Source organism: Mobula hypostoma, chromosome X1 (genome assembly GCF_963921235.1).
Source record: "Mobula hypostoma chromosome X1, sMobHyp1.1, whole genome shotgun sequence".
NCBI lineage: Eukaryota > Metazoa > Chordata > Chondrichthyes > Myliobatiformes > Myliobatidae > Mobula > Mobula hypostoma.
In genome coordinates this window covers 59,782,875-59,796,499 of record NC_086128.1, presented here as the reverse complement: position 1 = coordinate 59,796,499, position 13,625 = coordinate 59,782,875, and the positions used below count along the sequence as shown (strand labels likewise).

The 13,625-nt window shown below is 41.8% G+C and overlaps 1 protein-coding gene across 5 annotated transcripts in view; it reads right to left on the bottom strand.

Annotated features, from left to right (window-relative positions):
- Positions 1 to 13,625, bottom strand: part of LOC134340331 (rho GTPase-activating protein 23-like) — a 490,201-nt gene that overhangs the window by 20,183 nt on the left and 456,393 nt on the right. For all 5 annotated transcript variants that reach the window (XM_063037438.1, XM_063037439.1, XM_063037437.1 and 2 more), the window contains 2 exons: positions 7,811 to 7,852; positions 4,899 to 5,004 (listed from right to left, as the gene is read on the bottom strand). In XM_063037438.1, coding sequence (XP_062893508.1) covers positions 4,899 to 5,004; positions 7,811 to 7,852 — 148 coding nt within the window. The remainder of the gene's footprint in view (positions 1 to 4,898; positions 5,005 to 7,810; positions 7,853 to 13,625) is intronic.

Below are 13,625 nucleotides of genomic sequence, written 5' to 3'. Positions count from 1 at the left end.
TGAATTTCTAATTCACAATTCTCTATAGGCTATTGATTCATTGGATGAAAACAAGGTAAAGCCTATATTAAAATAACAGAGGATTTTAGATGAGCAACATTTTTGCAGGATCATCCTGCCAATTTAAACAAGGACTAGATAGCGTGGATGTGGAGAGGATGTTTTCTATAGTATCAATCTAATCATGCCTCAGCTCTAGGCTTATGGAGGCTTGTTCATGAGAATGATCCTGGTAATGAAAGGATTAATGTATGAGGAGTGTTTGATGGCTCTAGGCCTGTACTCATTGGAGCTTAGAAGAATAAGGGGGTCTCATGAAACCTATCAAATATTAAAAGGCCTAGCAGGCAGGACATGGAGAGGAAGTTTCCTACAGCGGGGCAGTCGAGGACCAGAGGGCACAGAGATGAGGAGGAATTTCTTTAGCTAGAGGGTGGAGAATCTGTGGAATTCATTGCCACAAATAGCTGTGGAGGCCAAGACATTGGGTATATTTAAAGTAGTTGATAGGTTCTTGTTTAGTAAGGGCATTGTCACAGGGACAAGGGTAGAAGAATGGGTTTGAGAGGGATAGTAAATCAGCCAGAATAGACTGGAGGAGCAGACTCGATGGGCCGATTGACCTAATTCTGCTCCTATGTCTGATGGTGTTACAGTCTTATTTCATCCAATTCTCAATCCTGCAGTCCATAGGCTCTACAGATTGGTTGTAAATCATGTCAGGAAATGTTCCAAGCTCTGCAAGAATTGCAAGTGGCAGTACACACTTCAATCAGGAGCTTAGGAGATAATGGCGCCTAACGGCGACTCTTTTGCTTGCATCTTCAGAAACAGCTCTAATTCTATCTTTAATATCTCTAGTTTTCCCTTTCAGGGTTCTTTTGAAGGTCCTGATCTGGAGTTACACCCTAACTTTGGTTCTTTGCGGGAATGGGACCTGCTGTTGGGGTCTCATGACCAGCTGTTATTCGATATACCAAGGATGTGGCTTAGAAGATTAGCTCGCCTTTGGAGTTTCGGGATCTTGTGGCTCTGGAGGAAGACGGACCCAAGGTCGGTGCCTCTGCAGGAAATCGGTGTGTCGTGGGAGACGGAAGATTTCTGGCTGTGTGCGCAGAGACCTGAGATCTTTGGGCACAGAGCTTGGAAAAAGCAACTCAACGGACTTTTAACATCATAAACCAGTGAGTTGTTCGTTATATCTCCTCTCACTGTGAAATGGAATACCTCTTTTTCCCTTATCAGGGAGAGAGAGAGCCTGTGGTATGTTGAATTACCGGGTGAATGAGTAGTCATTGGGGTACTGCAAGTCTGTGTCTTTATTGATGGTTTGCTGCATGCTTGAGTGCTTGGTGAGGAGAGCCAATAGTTTTTTTTGCTGGTGGGGGAGGGGGTCGTTGCCTTACTGCTGCTTATGCATGGGTGGGGGGAGCTTTGAGGTTCTAACATTTAACTGTGATTCATTCTTTGGGGCACTCCTCTGCTTACGTGGATGGTTGCAAAGAAAAAGAATTTCAGGATGTATATACATTTCTGTGATATTAATGTACCTTTTAACCAAATGAAACTGTGACTGCTCTTGCAGCTGAACAATTACAATCCCACCAGTGACCAGTTTATTAGGTACAGAAGTGGAACCCATTGTGATCTTCTGCTGCTGTAGCCCATGCACTTCAAGGCTTTGATGTGTTGTGTGTTCAGAGATGACCTTCTACACACCACTGTTGTAACATGTGAGTCCTTCCTGTCAGCTTGAACCAATCTGGCCATTCTCCTCTTCCCTCTCTCATTAACAAAGCATTTTCACCCACAGAACTGCTGATCAGTGGATGTTCTTTTTTGTTTCTCGCCCCATTCTCTGTAAACTCTTGAGATTGTTGTGTGTGAAAATCCCAGGAGATCAGCAGTTTCTGAGATACTCAAACCACCCCGTCTGGCACCACCAATCATTCCACGGTCAAAGTCACTTAAGAGTTCTTCCCCATTCTGATGTTTGGTTTGAACAACATTTGAATCTCTTGACCATGTCTGCATGTTTTTATGCATTGAGTTGCTGCCACATGATTGGCTGATTGGATATCTATATTAACAAGCAGGTGTACAGGTGTACCTAATAAAAGTGTATAATTGCCAGATGGTGACTGACTTTCACCTTTAGTTGGTAAACGTAGAATACCTTGGTCCCAACATGTTAATAGCTAGACTTTTGATAATATCAGAACAAAAAACTAGAAGACTTTTCATCTCACCCAGTTTCTCCAGATAACTATGTTATTGAAAGGAAAGCTAACCAGCCCTCCGAACCTGTTACCAATGCAGAGATTGGGAATTGATCAAAGCCATCTGGTAAACTTTAATGGTGATTGCTTAACCCCTTTGCTATGACTTGGAGGCATAGATCGGGTGGATAGCCAAAGACATTTTCCCAGGGTGGAATTGGCTAATATGGGGGGGGGGCATAACTTTCACTTGTATGGAGGAAAGTAAAGAAGGGATGTCTGAGGTAGGTTTTTTTTCACACAGAGAGTAGTGGGTGCATGAAACACCCTGACAGGGGTGGTGGTACAGGCAGATACATTAAGGACATTTAAGAGACTCTTAGATAGGCACATGGTGATAGAAAAATAGAGGGCTATGTAGGAGGGAAGGGTTAGATTGTTTTTGAGTAGGTTAAATGATCGGTACAACATCATGGACTGAATGGCCTGTACTGTGCTGTATTGTTCTATGTTTTATGACTTTGGTATCATGGGTGTCATGTAACAGGATTTGGACACACACAAAGTGCTGGAGGAACTCAGCAGGCCAGGCAGCACCTATGGAAACAAGTACAGTCGACGTTTCGGGCCGAGACCTTTCGGCAGGACTGGAGAAAAAAAAAATGAGGAGTAGATTTAAAAGTTGGGGGAGGGGATAGAAAAACACAAGGTGATAGGTGAAACCAGGAGGGATGAAGTAAATAGCTGGGAAGTTGATTGGTGAAAGAAATACAGGGCTGGAGAAGGGGGAGTCTGATAGATGAGGATACAAAGCTATGGAAGAAAGAAAAGGTGGGGGAGGAGCACCAGAGAGAGGCTATGAGTAGGTAAGAAGATATACTGAGTCCAGTGCTCCCGGTGTGGCCTTCTGTATATCGGTGAGACCTGATATAGATTGGGAAACTGCTTCGCCGAGCATCATCCGCCAGAACAAGTGGGATCTCCCAGTGGCCACCCATTTTAATTCCATTTCCCATTCCCATTCCAATATGTCCATCCATGGCCTCCTCCACTGTCATGGGTAGCCTCCAACCTGATGGCATGAACATCGATTTCCGAACTTCTGGTAATGGTCCCACCCGCCCGCTCCTTCACCAGTTCTCACCCCCTTTTCCCTCTCTCACCTTCTTGTTTGCCCATCATCTCCCTCTGGTGCCTCTCCCCGCTTTTCTTTCTTCCATCACTTTGTATCCTTACCTACCAGGCTCCCCCTTCTCCAGCCCTGTGTCTCTTTCACCAGTCAACTTCCCAGCTCTTTACTTCACCACTCCCCCTCCAGGTTTCACCTATCGCCTGGTGTTTCTGTCTCCTCTTCCCCGACCTCTTAAATCTATTCCTGATCTTTTTTGCTCCAGTCCTGCCGAAGGGTCTCGGCCCAAAATGTCGACTGCACTCTTTTCCATAGACACTGCCTGGCCTGCTGAGTTCCTCCAGCATTTTGTGTGTGTTGCTTGGATTGCCAACATCTGCAGACCTCCTCTAGTTTGTAACATGATTTGGATGATGTCCTGGCATGCCAAATGATGTGATTAAATAAACATTTAAAGAAAATAGCATGTTCTTGTTGAGCAACTGCATATCCTGTTACAACATCAAACATCTAATAAAAATAAGTTGTCAAAAATATAGGGCAGCTTGGTGGTGAGGTGATTAGCAAGTGTCAGCGATTCGGGTTCAATTCGCCCTGCCGTCTGTAAGGAGTTTGAACATTCTCCCTGTGACCGCATCCTCTGGGAGCTTCGGTTTCCTCCCACATTCCAAAAAACGTGCAGGTTAGTAGGTTAGTTGGTCACATAGGTACAATTGGGCAATATGGGATCGCTGGGGCCAGAAGGGGCTGTTACCGTGCTGTATCTCTAAATTAAAAATTAAATAAATTGAGTTGAGGCACATATGAAAACAATTCCCTGCAACATGGTTGGGCTGTAAACATTGTATTGTTGTACCAAAAGCTAATGGAATTTCCCACAGATCCCTGAGTATAATGCAAATTATTCAGCACTAATAGTAAATCCCCACCGAAGAACTCAAGCCAATAACTTGCTTGTGATCAACCAACCAGTTATCCTGGTCTGACAACCTTAAGTTCAGCAACACTTTTAGAATCATCAAAACAAAACAAAGAATGAATGATTTTTAAAAACTGCAGGTGCCAGGAATATGAAATTAAAACAAAATTTGCAGTCTTGACAGGTCAGCATTTGTGATTAAGAAACAGAATTAACAGACCCTTTGAGAGAACTGGGGGGGGGGGGAACACATTATAAACTGAAGAGATTCTGCAGATGCTTGAAATCCAGAGCAACACACTCAAAATTCTGGAGGAACTCTGTAGGTCAGGCGGCATTTATGGAAATGAGTAAACAGTCGACTGGGGTGGGGGATAGGGTCAAATCAGGGTTTGCCATGGAGAGATGCTGCAGGGGTCATTCAGATAAAAGAGGGTCCGAAATGTTATCTCTGTTTCTCTCTCCACAGATGCTGCCTGACCTGCTGAGTGCTTGCTTTAGTTCTTGTTGTTTAAGTTAAAAATTGTCTTAAACCACTAAAACTAGAACTGTACTAACTATCTACAGTTTTAATATATTAAATCAGTTTGGATGAGCCAACGTTACAGAGAAATTGAATTTATTTTATTACCTGAGATATCCCCTGGTGCTCCTCCCGTTCTCCCAATGTTTGAGAGGAGATGGTCTATGTTTGGTACTGGTTGTAATTCTGTATTACTTCCATGGTCAACTGGGGCCTACAACAAAATACATTTTACAAGCTTATTTTTATTTCAATATTGTTTCCAAAGTCATTTATTAGTTACAAATAATTACACCTATTTCATAAAGGTGTATGCATTTTCTTCTGATCACAGCAAATAGTGAAGTTAGATGCAGATTTCTCCATGAGAACAGTGATTATCCCGTGAAAGATGAGCAGTTGGGAGAGATGAAGCCAGTACTTCTCCGACCTACTTGAAGAGCATTTTCGCAATCATTAAAATGTTCAAAGTTCAAATCAAATAGATGACTTTGGGATTCATTTTCTTCCGGGCATTTAGAAATACAATAGAAGTTATGAAAAACTATACAAAACTATACAAAAGATTGAGAAGCAACCAAAGTGCAAAAGAAGACAAATTGTGCAATTTATAAAATATGTATATGAATAATATTGAGAACATAAGTTGTAGAGTCCTTGAAAGTGACTTTAAATATCTCTAACTACTAAACAGATGCTGATGAATTCCACTTGCAAAATCAAACTTAAACTTCAATGTTGAATGAATATGGGGTCAGAACGTTATTTATCCATTCTGCTCTTTGCTCTTGCTATCTATGCCCTTTCTGTGGTCATACGAACTTTCAAACGGATGGCAGTCCTCACTGCTCCAGCAGGTTGGCAAGGCATAGTGGCCACGTTGAGACCTCAAGTGGTGGATCTGAGTGATCCAATGGCAGAGCAGCCTCAATGGGCTAAATGGCCTAACTCTACTCTGATGTCTTATGGTGTAATGGAGTGTTTCACCGCATGCCTCTACTTTCTTAGAAGTTTGCATAGATTCTGCATGTCACCAAAAGCTTTGGTATAGATGCACAATGGACAGTATCCAAACTGGCTGCCTCACAGCCTGGTATGAGAACACTAATGCCCAGGAACTGAAATATCTACAGAAAGTGGTGAACAGCCAAGTCCAGGACAGGTAAAGGCTTCCCCACCACTGAGCATATTTACACAGAACACTACTACAAGAAAGCAGCATCTGTCATCAAAGACCCCCACCATCTGGGACGAGCACTCTTCTCGCTGCTGCCATTGGGCAGGAGGTACAGAAGCCTTAGGTCCCACACCATCAGGTTCAGGAACAGTTATTGCCCTGCAACCATCAAGCTCCTAAAAAGGATTGGATAACTTCCACCCCACTGGGCTCCTGAACGGGTTTCACTTGCCTCAGCGCTGAACGGGCTCCACAGCTGTGGACTTGCTTTTAGAGACTCCGTTGTTCATGTTCCATGTGTTTTTGTTTACTTTTTTAACTATTAGTGCAGTTTGATCCAGGTGCTTCAGTGCTGAACTGACTCTGCAGCTGTGCCCTACAACCATCAGCACTCACCTCAGCACTGAACTGGCTCTGTGACTTGGACTCACTTTCAGGGACTCTTCCGTTAATGTTCTGTGTGTTATTTGTTTACTTTTTTATTGTTTATATGATTTGTTCTTTTTTCATACGCTTGGTGTTTGATTGTCTTTGTTGTGTGTTTTTGTTAACGTGTTCGATTGTGTTTCTTTGTTTTGTGGCTGCCTGTAAGAAGATGAATCTCAAGATTGTACATAGTATACATACTTTGACAATAAATGTACTTTGATCTTTGAACTTCAACCATTGCAACTCTGAACTGATTCTACAACCTACAGGAGGAAATCTTCAGATGCTGGAATACACAAACAAAATGCTGGTGAACACAGCAGGCCAGGCAGCATCTATAGGAAGAGGTACAGTTGACGTTTCGGGCCAAAATGTCGACTGTACCTCTTCCTATAGATGCTGCCTGGCCTGCTGTGTTCACCAGCATTTTTTATGTGTGTTGCTACAACCTACAGACTCACTTTCAAGGACTTTTTGAAACCCATGTTCTAAGCATTTTTTATTTGAGAAATGTGTCTATTTTTACACATTGATTGTTAGTCAGTCTTTGATTATGTATGCATATTTTGCAAATTCTATTGTATTTCATTATTTTCTTGTAAATGTAAGAAAATGAATCTCAGTTGTACAAGGTAAATATATGTAATTTGATAATAAATTTACTTTGAACCCTTTGATGGTTTGCTGCTCTTGTTTTTTTATTTCTCTTAATCACAGCTCAAAAGGATTCAAATAATTTAAAAAATAATTAATTTTCTTTAAAGCATAGTTGTACTTAAAAATAATTAAAACATTTAAGATATGGAGGAACTGCAAGGAGAAAAAACTAGTTTTGAATTGGTATAGTGTATTCTGCCTAGTCCCATTGACCCATGCCCTCCATACATGTACTTATACAAACTTCTTTTGAATGCTAAAATCGAACCAACAACCACCACTTCTGCTGGCAGCTCATTCCACACTCTCACCACCCTCTGAATGGAGAGGTTGCCCCTCAGGTTCCCCCCAAGTATTTCAACTTTCACCCTTAACCATGAAATCTAGTTCAGGTCTTACTCAACCTTAGTGGAAAAAGCTTCCTTACATTGCCTCTATCTATACCTGTCATAATTTTGAATATCAAATTTCCCTCATTCTCCTACACTCCAGGGAATAAAGTCCTAATATATTCAACTTTTCCCAATAACTCAGGTCCTCCAGTCCTGGCATCATCCTTGTAAATTTTCTCTGTACTCTTTCAATCTTATTGATATCTCTCCTGTTGGTAGGTAACCAGAACTGCACATAATTCTCCAAATGTGGCCTCACCAATGTCGTATACAACTTCTGTATACAATACTCTAATTTATGAAGGGCAATGTGCCCAAAGTTCTGGTTACGAGTCTTCAAGTTATAGTGAACGTACGAGTCCTACCTTCTCATCCATGTCTCCATCTTCATTGAAAAACCAGTCATACTGCAAAAGAAAAATGCAAATTGGTTTCAAAAGTAATTCAAATTATCCACTAGCCAATGGAACAATGCTTCAAAGGGATGTGACATTCCACAGATCCTGACAGATGTTCATAGCATTCAGCATATTAAGAGTTTGCCCTTGTTACAAAAATTGAAAAAAAAAGAGTAGGTGTTGGAAATCCAATACAAGAAAAACATTGATACTTTAATATTCCATAGTTGCTGCTGACTTGCAGAGCATTTCCTTTTATATGTCATCATAATCATCATTATAGACAATAGACAATAGACAATCGGTGCAGGAATAGGCCATTCGGCCCTTCGAGCCAGCACCGCCATTCACTGTGATCATGGCTGATCATGCACTATCAGTATCCAGTTCCTGCCTTATCCCCATAACCTTTGATTCCACTATCGTTAAGAACTCTATCCATCTCTTTTTTGAAAGCATCCAGAGACTTGGCCTCCACAGCCTTCTGGGGCAGAGCATTCCCTATAACCACCACTCTCTGGGTGAAACTGTGTACTGTGTACTGTGTTGTATGACATAGACAATCATGATCTTATGACCATGATTATTCTTGGCAAATTTTTCTACAGAAGTGGTTTGCCATTGCCTTCTTCTGGGCAGTGTGTCTTTACAAGACGGGTGACCTCAGCCATTATCAATACTCTACAGAGATTGTCTGCCTGGTGTCAGTGGTCACATAACCAGGACTTGTGATATACACCAGCTGCTCATATGACCATTCACCACCTGCTCCCATGGCTTCAAGTGACACTGATCCGGCGGGGGGGGGGGGGGGGTGGTGCTAAGCAGGTGCTACACCTTGCCCAAAGGTGACCTGCAGACTAGCGCAGGGAAGGAGCACCTTGACATTGACACAGATGTCTGTGGATATTAAGATTGAGTATATTTAAAGGTTACGGGGAGAAGGCAGGAGAATGGAGTTGAGAGGGATAATAATAAATCAGCTATGATGGAATGGCGGAACAGATTAATGGGCTGGGGCTGAACAGCCTAATTCTGATCCAATGCCTTATGGTCTTGTGGTCTTTTAAGCAATAAGACAACTCAGAACGGTTTTGTGCACTGCGGTTCCGGGCATTCGTTGTTGGAGGTGCCAGAAACAGACAGGAGTAAAAATGAAACAATTTCACGACCTCAACAAGTTAGGACCTACCAAGAATTTGAAGATATCAACAATCATCTTGAATGTTATAATAAAAATGAAGATTTAGAGGATGCAATCGTTGATATCATTGTATGAAGGCAGTCCATTATCTGTACTAGGTGTTTGCACTGATTTTGTTAATTACCTACACTGGATAATTTCCTCTGCTGATAACTATTAAGAACTAAATCACAGTTTTACGGTACTGTAGTACTATTGGTAGTGCTCAAATTTAGAAACATAGAAAACCTACAGCACAATACAGGCCCTTCGGCCCACAAAGTTGTGCCGAACATGTCTCTACCTTAGAAATTACTAGACTTACTCCTAGCCCCCTATTTTTCTAAGCTCCACATACCTATCTAAAAGTCCCTTAAAAGACCCTATCATATCTGCCTCCACCATCATTGCCGGCAGCCCATTCCACGCACTCACCACGCTCTGAGTAAAAAACTTACCCCTGACATCTCCTCTGCACCTGCTCCCCAGCACCTTAAACCTGTGTCTTCCTGTGGCAACCATTTCAGTCCTGGGAAAAAGCCTCTGACTATCCACACAATCAATGCCTCTCATCATCTTATACACCTCTATCAGGTCACCTCTCATCCTCCGTTGCTCCAAGGAAAAAAGGCCGAGTTCACTCAACCTATTCTCATAAGGCATGCTCCCCAATCCAGGTAACATCCTTGTAAATCTCCTCTGCAGCCTTTCTATGGCTTCCATATCCTTCCTGTAGTGAGGCGACCAGAACTGAGCACAGTACTCCAAGTGGCGTCTGACCAGGGTCCGATATAGCTGCATAGTTATTTATTCTGTATTTCATTTAAATACATAATTTATTACTCAGTTTATCTTTTTTATACCTATTTAACTACTTCCATGAAATTTCAACTAATTGGGGCAGCCGCTTAATTGGGTTAAAATGTACTGGTCCCAATATGTCCCCAATAACGTGAATCCACTGCACTTACAGATACAGACCAGTAACAGGCTGTTCCAGCCCAATGAGTCTGTGTTAACCTATTACATCTATCTGACCAATTAAGCCACTACCCGTATATCTTGGGAACTCAGGGTATGAGTAGCATCTGTGTAGGGAAAGGAATTGTTATTGTTTTGGGTCGAAATCTATCTTAAAAGTCACACTGCTACAGATCCAAAACAGCTTTATGAAAGTCAGGAGGGAAAATGGCAATTTGGCTCTACCAATGTACTCTATATAATGTTTAGTTATTATTACCCGACCAGGAGGTACTGTTGAGGTTGCAGTTAACGGATGCGTCCCAATGCAAAAGGGAGACAAAATTGAAAAGGGTGATTCACATACAGGACTGAAGGTGTTATATTTGAATGCACGCAGTATAAGGAATAAAGCTAGTGAACTTGTAGCACAGTTAGAGATTGGTAGGTATGATGTTGTGGACTGAGTTGTAGCTGAAAGAAGATTAGAAGATTGTAGCTGAGACCTTAACATCCAAGAATACACATCATATTGAAAGGACAGGCAGGTAGATTGAAGGGGTGGGGTGACTCCGTTGGTAAAAAATGAAATCAAATCATTAGAAAGAGGTGACATAGGATCAGAAGGTGTAGAATCGCTGCGAGCAGAGCTAAGGAATTGCAAGGGTAAAAAGACCCTGATAGGAGTTACAGTGGTGCTAGAAAGTTTGTCCAATATTACATGTATTTGTTGGAAATGTTTGGGTGAAGTTATTGCAGTACAAGGGGGTGACACCAGTTACTTAAAGCAAAGGTTCACATACTTTTTCCAAGAAATATATGTAATATTGGATCATTTTTCTCAATAAATAAATGAATAAGTATAATGCTTTTGTGTTATTTACTTAATCAGGTTTTCTCTATCTAGTTTTCGGACTTATGTGAAGATCTGATGACATTTTAGGTCTTGTTTAAGAAAATTCTGCAGAGTTCACAAACTTTCTGGCACTACTGTATGTACAGACCTCCAAACAGCAGTAAGGATGTGGTCCACAAAACAGGAGATAGAAAATGGCATTGTTATGAGAGTCATGGAGAATTTCAATATGGAGGTAGATTGGGAAAATCAGGTTGGTGCTGGATCCCAAGAGGGGAAATTTATAGAATGCTCAGGAGATGGCTTTTTAGAGCAGCTCATGGTTGAGCCCACTATGGGTTCAGCTACTCTGGATTGGGTGCTGTGCAATGAACCGGAATTGATTAGAGTGCTCAAGTCAAAGGAAATCTTAGAGGTCAGTGATCATAATATGATAGAATTCACCCTGCAATTTGAGAAGGAGAAGCTAAAGTCAGATGCATCAGTATTACAGTGGAGTAAAGGGAATTACAGAGGAATGAGAGAGGAGCTGGCCAAAATTGATTGGAAGGGAACACTAGCAGGGATGATGGCAGAGCAGCAACGGCTGGAATTTCTGGAAGCAATTCAGAAAGTGCAGGATAGATAGATCCCAAAGAAGTCATATTCTAAAGGCAGGATGATGCAACTTTGGCTGACAAGAAAAGTCAAAGCCAACATAAAAGCCAAAGAGGGCATAAAATAGAGCAAAAATTAGTGGAAATTTAGAAGATCGGGAAGCTTTTAAAAACCAACAGAAGGCAACAAAAAAGTCATAAAGAAGGAAAAGATCGAATATGAAGGTGAGCTCACCAATTAATAATAAAGAGGATACCAAAAGTTTCTTCAGATACATAAAGTGTAAAAGAGAGGCGTGAGTAGATATCAGACTGGAAAATGATGCTGGAGGTAGTAATGGGGGACAAGGAAATGGCGGACAAACGGAATAAGTATTTTGCAGCAGTCTTCACTGTGAAAGACACTAGCAGCTTGCCAGAAGTTCGAGAGTGCCAGGGGGCAGAAGTGTGTGAAGTTGCATTACTAGGGAGAAGGTTTTTGGGAAACTGAAAGGTCTGAATGTAGCTAAATCACCTGGACCAGATAGTCAGCAATCTTCTCAACAACACAGAGAGAGTACAGAGAAGATTTACTAGAATGTTATCTGGGTTTCATCTCCTATTTACAGAGAAAGGTTGAACAAGTTGGGTCTTTATTCTTTGGAACGTAGAAGGTTAAGGGGGGACTTGATAGAGGTATTTAAAATTAAGAGGGGGATAGATAGAGTTGACGTGGATAGGCTTTTTCCATTGAGAGTGGGGGAGATTCAAACAAGAGGACATGAGCTGAGAGTTAAAGGGCAAAAGTTTAGGGGTAACATGAGGGGGAACTTCTTTACTCAGAGAGTGGTAGCTGTGTGGAATGAGCTTCCAGCAGAAGTGGTTGAGGCAGGTTCGATGTTGTCATTTAAAGTTAAATTGGATAGCTATATGGACAGGAAAGGAATGGAGGGTTATGGACTGAGTGCAGATCGGTGGGACTAGGTGAGAGTAAGAGTTCGGCACGGTCTAGAAGGGCCGAGATGGCCTGTTTCCGTGCTGTAATTGTTATATGGTTATATGGTCTACCCCCAAAGTTGTGAAGAGATTGTGGAGTCATTAGTAATGATCTTTCAAGAATCAATTGATTCTGGCATGGTACTGGAGAAATAGAAAATTGCAAATGCCATTCCACCCTTCAAGAAGGGAGAAAGACAGAAGAAATTATAGCAACACACACAAAATGCTGGAGGAACTCAGCATGCCAGGCTGCATCTATGGGAAAAAGCACAGTCGATGTTTTGGGCGGAAACACTTCGAATTTCCAGCATCTGCAGACTTTCTCTTGTTTGTGAAAAGAAATTATAGGCCAGTTGGTCTGACGCCAGTGGTTGGGAAGATATTGGAATTGATTGTTAAGGATGTGGTTTTGGGGTACTTGGAGGCACGTGATATAATAGGCCGTAGTCAGTATGGTTTCCTCAAGTGAAAATCTTGCTTAACAAATCTGTTGGAATTCTTTGACGAGGTAACAAGCAGGGCAGATAAAGGAGAATTGGTAGATGTTGTGTACTTAGATTTTCAAAAGGTCTTTAACAAGGTGCCACTCATGAAGCTGCTTAACAAGTTAAGGGGCCATGGTATTACAAGAGAGTTCTAGCATGGATAAAGGAGTGGTCGATTGGCAGGAGACACAAGAGTGGGAATAAAGGGAGCCTTTTCTGGCTGCCTGTCAGTGAGTAGTGGTGCTCCACAGAGGTCTGTGTTGGGACCGATTCTTTTTATGTTATATGTCAATGATTTGGATAACAGAATTGATGGCTTTGTTGCAAAGATGCAAATGATACAAAGACAGGTGGAGGGGCAGGTAGTTTTGAGGAAGCAAAGAAGCTACAGGAGGAGTTAGGCTGATTAGGAGAATGGCAAAGAAGTGGCAGATAGAATACCTGTTGGGAAGTTATGGTCATGCACCTTGATAGAAGAAATAAAAGCCTAGACTATCAGAGAAAAAGATCAAAAATCTGAAGTGCAAAGGGTCTTCGGAGTCCTCGCGCAGGATTCCCTGAAGGTTAATTTGCAGGTTGAGTTGGTGGTGAGGAAGGCAAATGCAATATTGGCATTCATTTTGAGAGGACTGAAATATAAGAGCAAGGATGTAATTTTAAGACTTTATAAAGCACTGGTGAGGCTTTACTTGGAGTATTGTGAGCCGTTTATCAAAAAGGATAA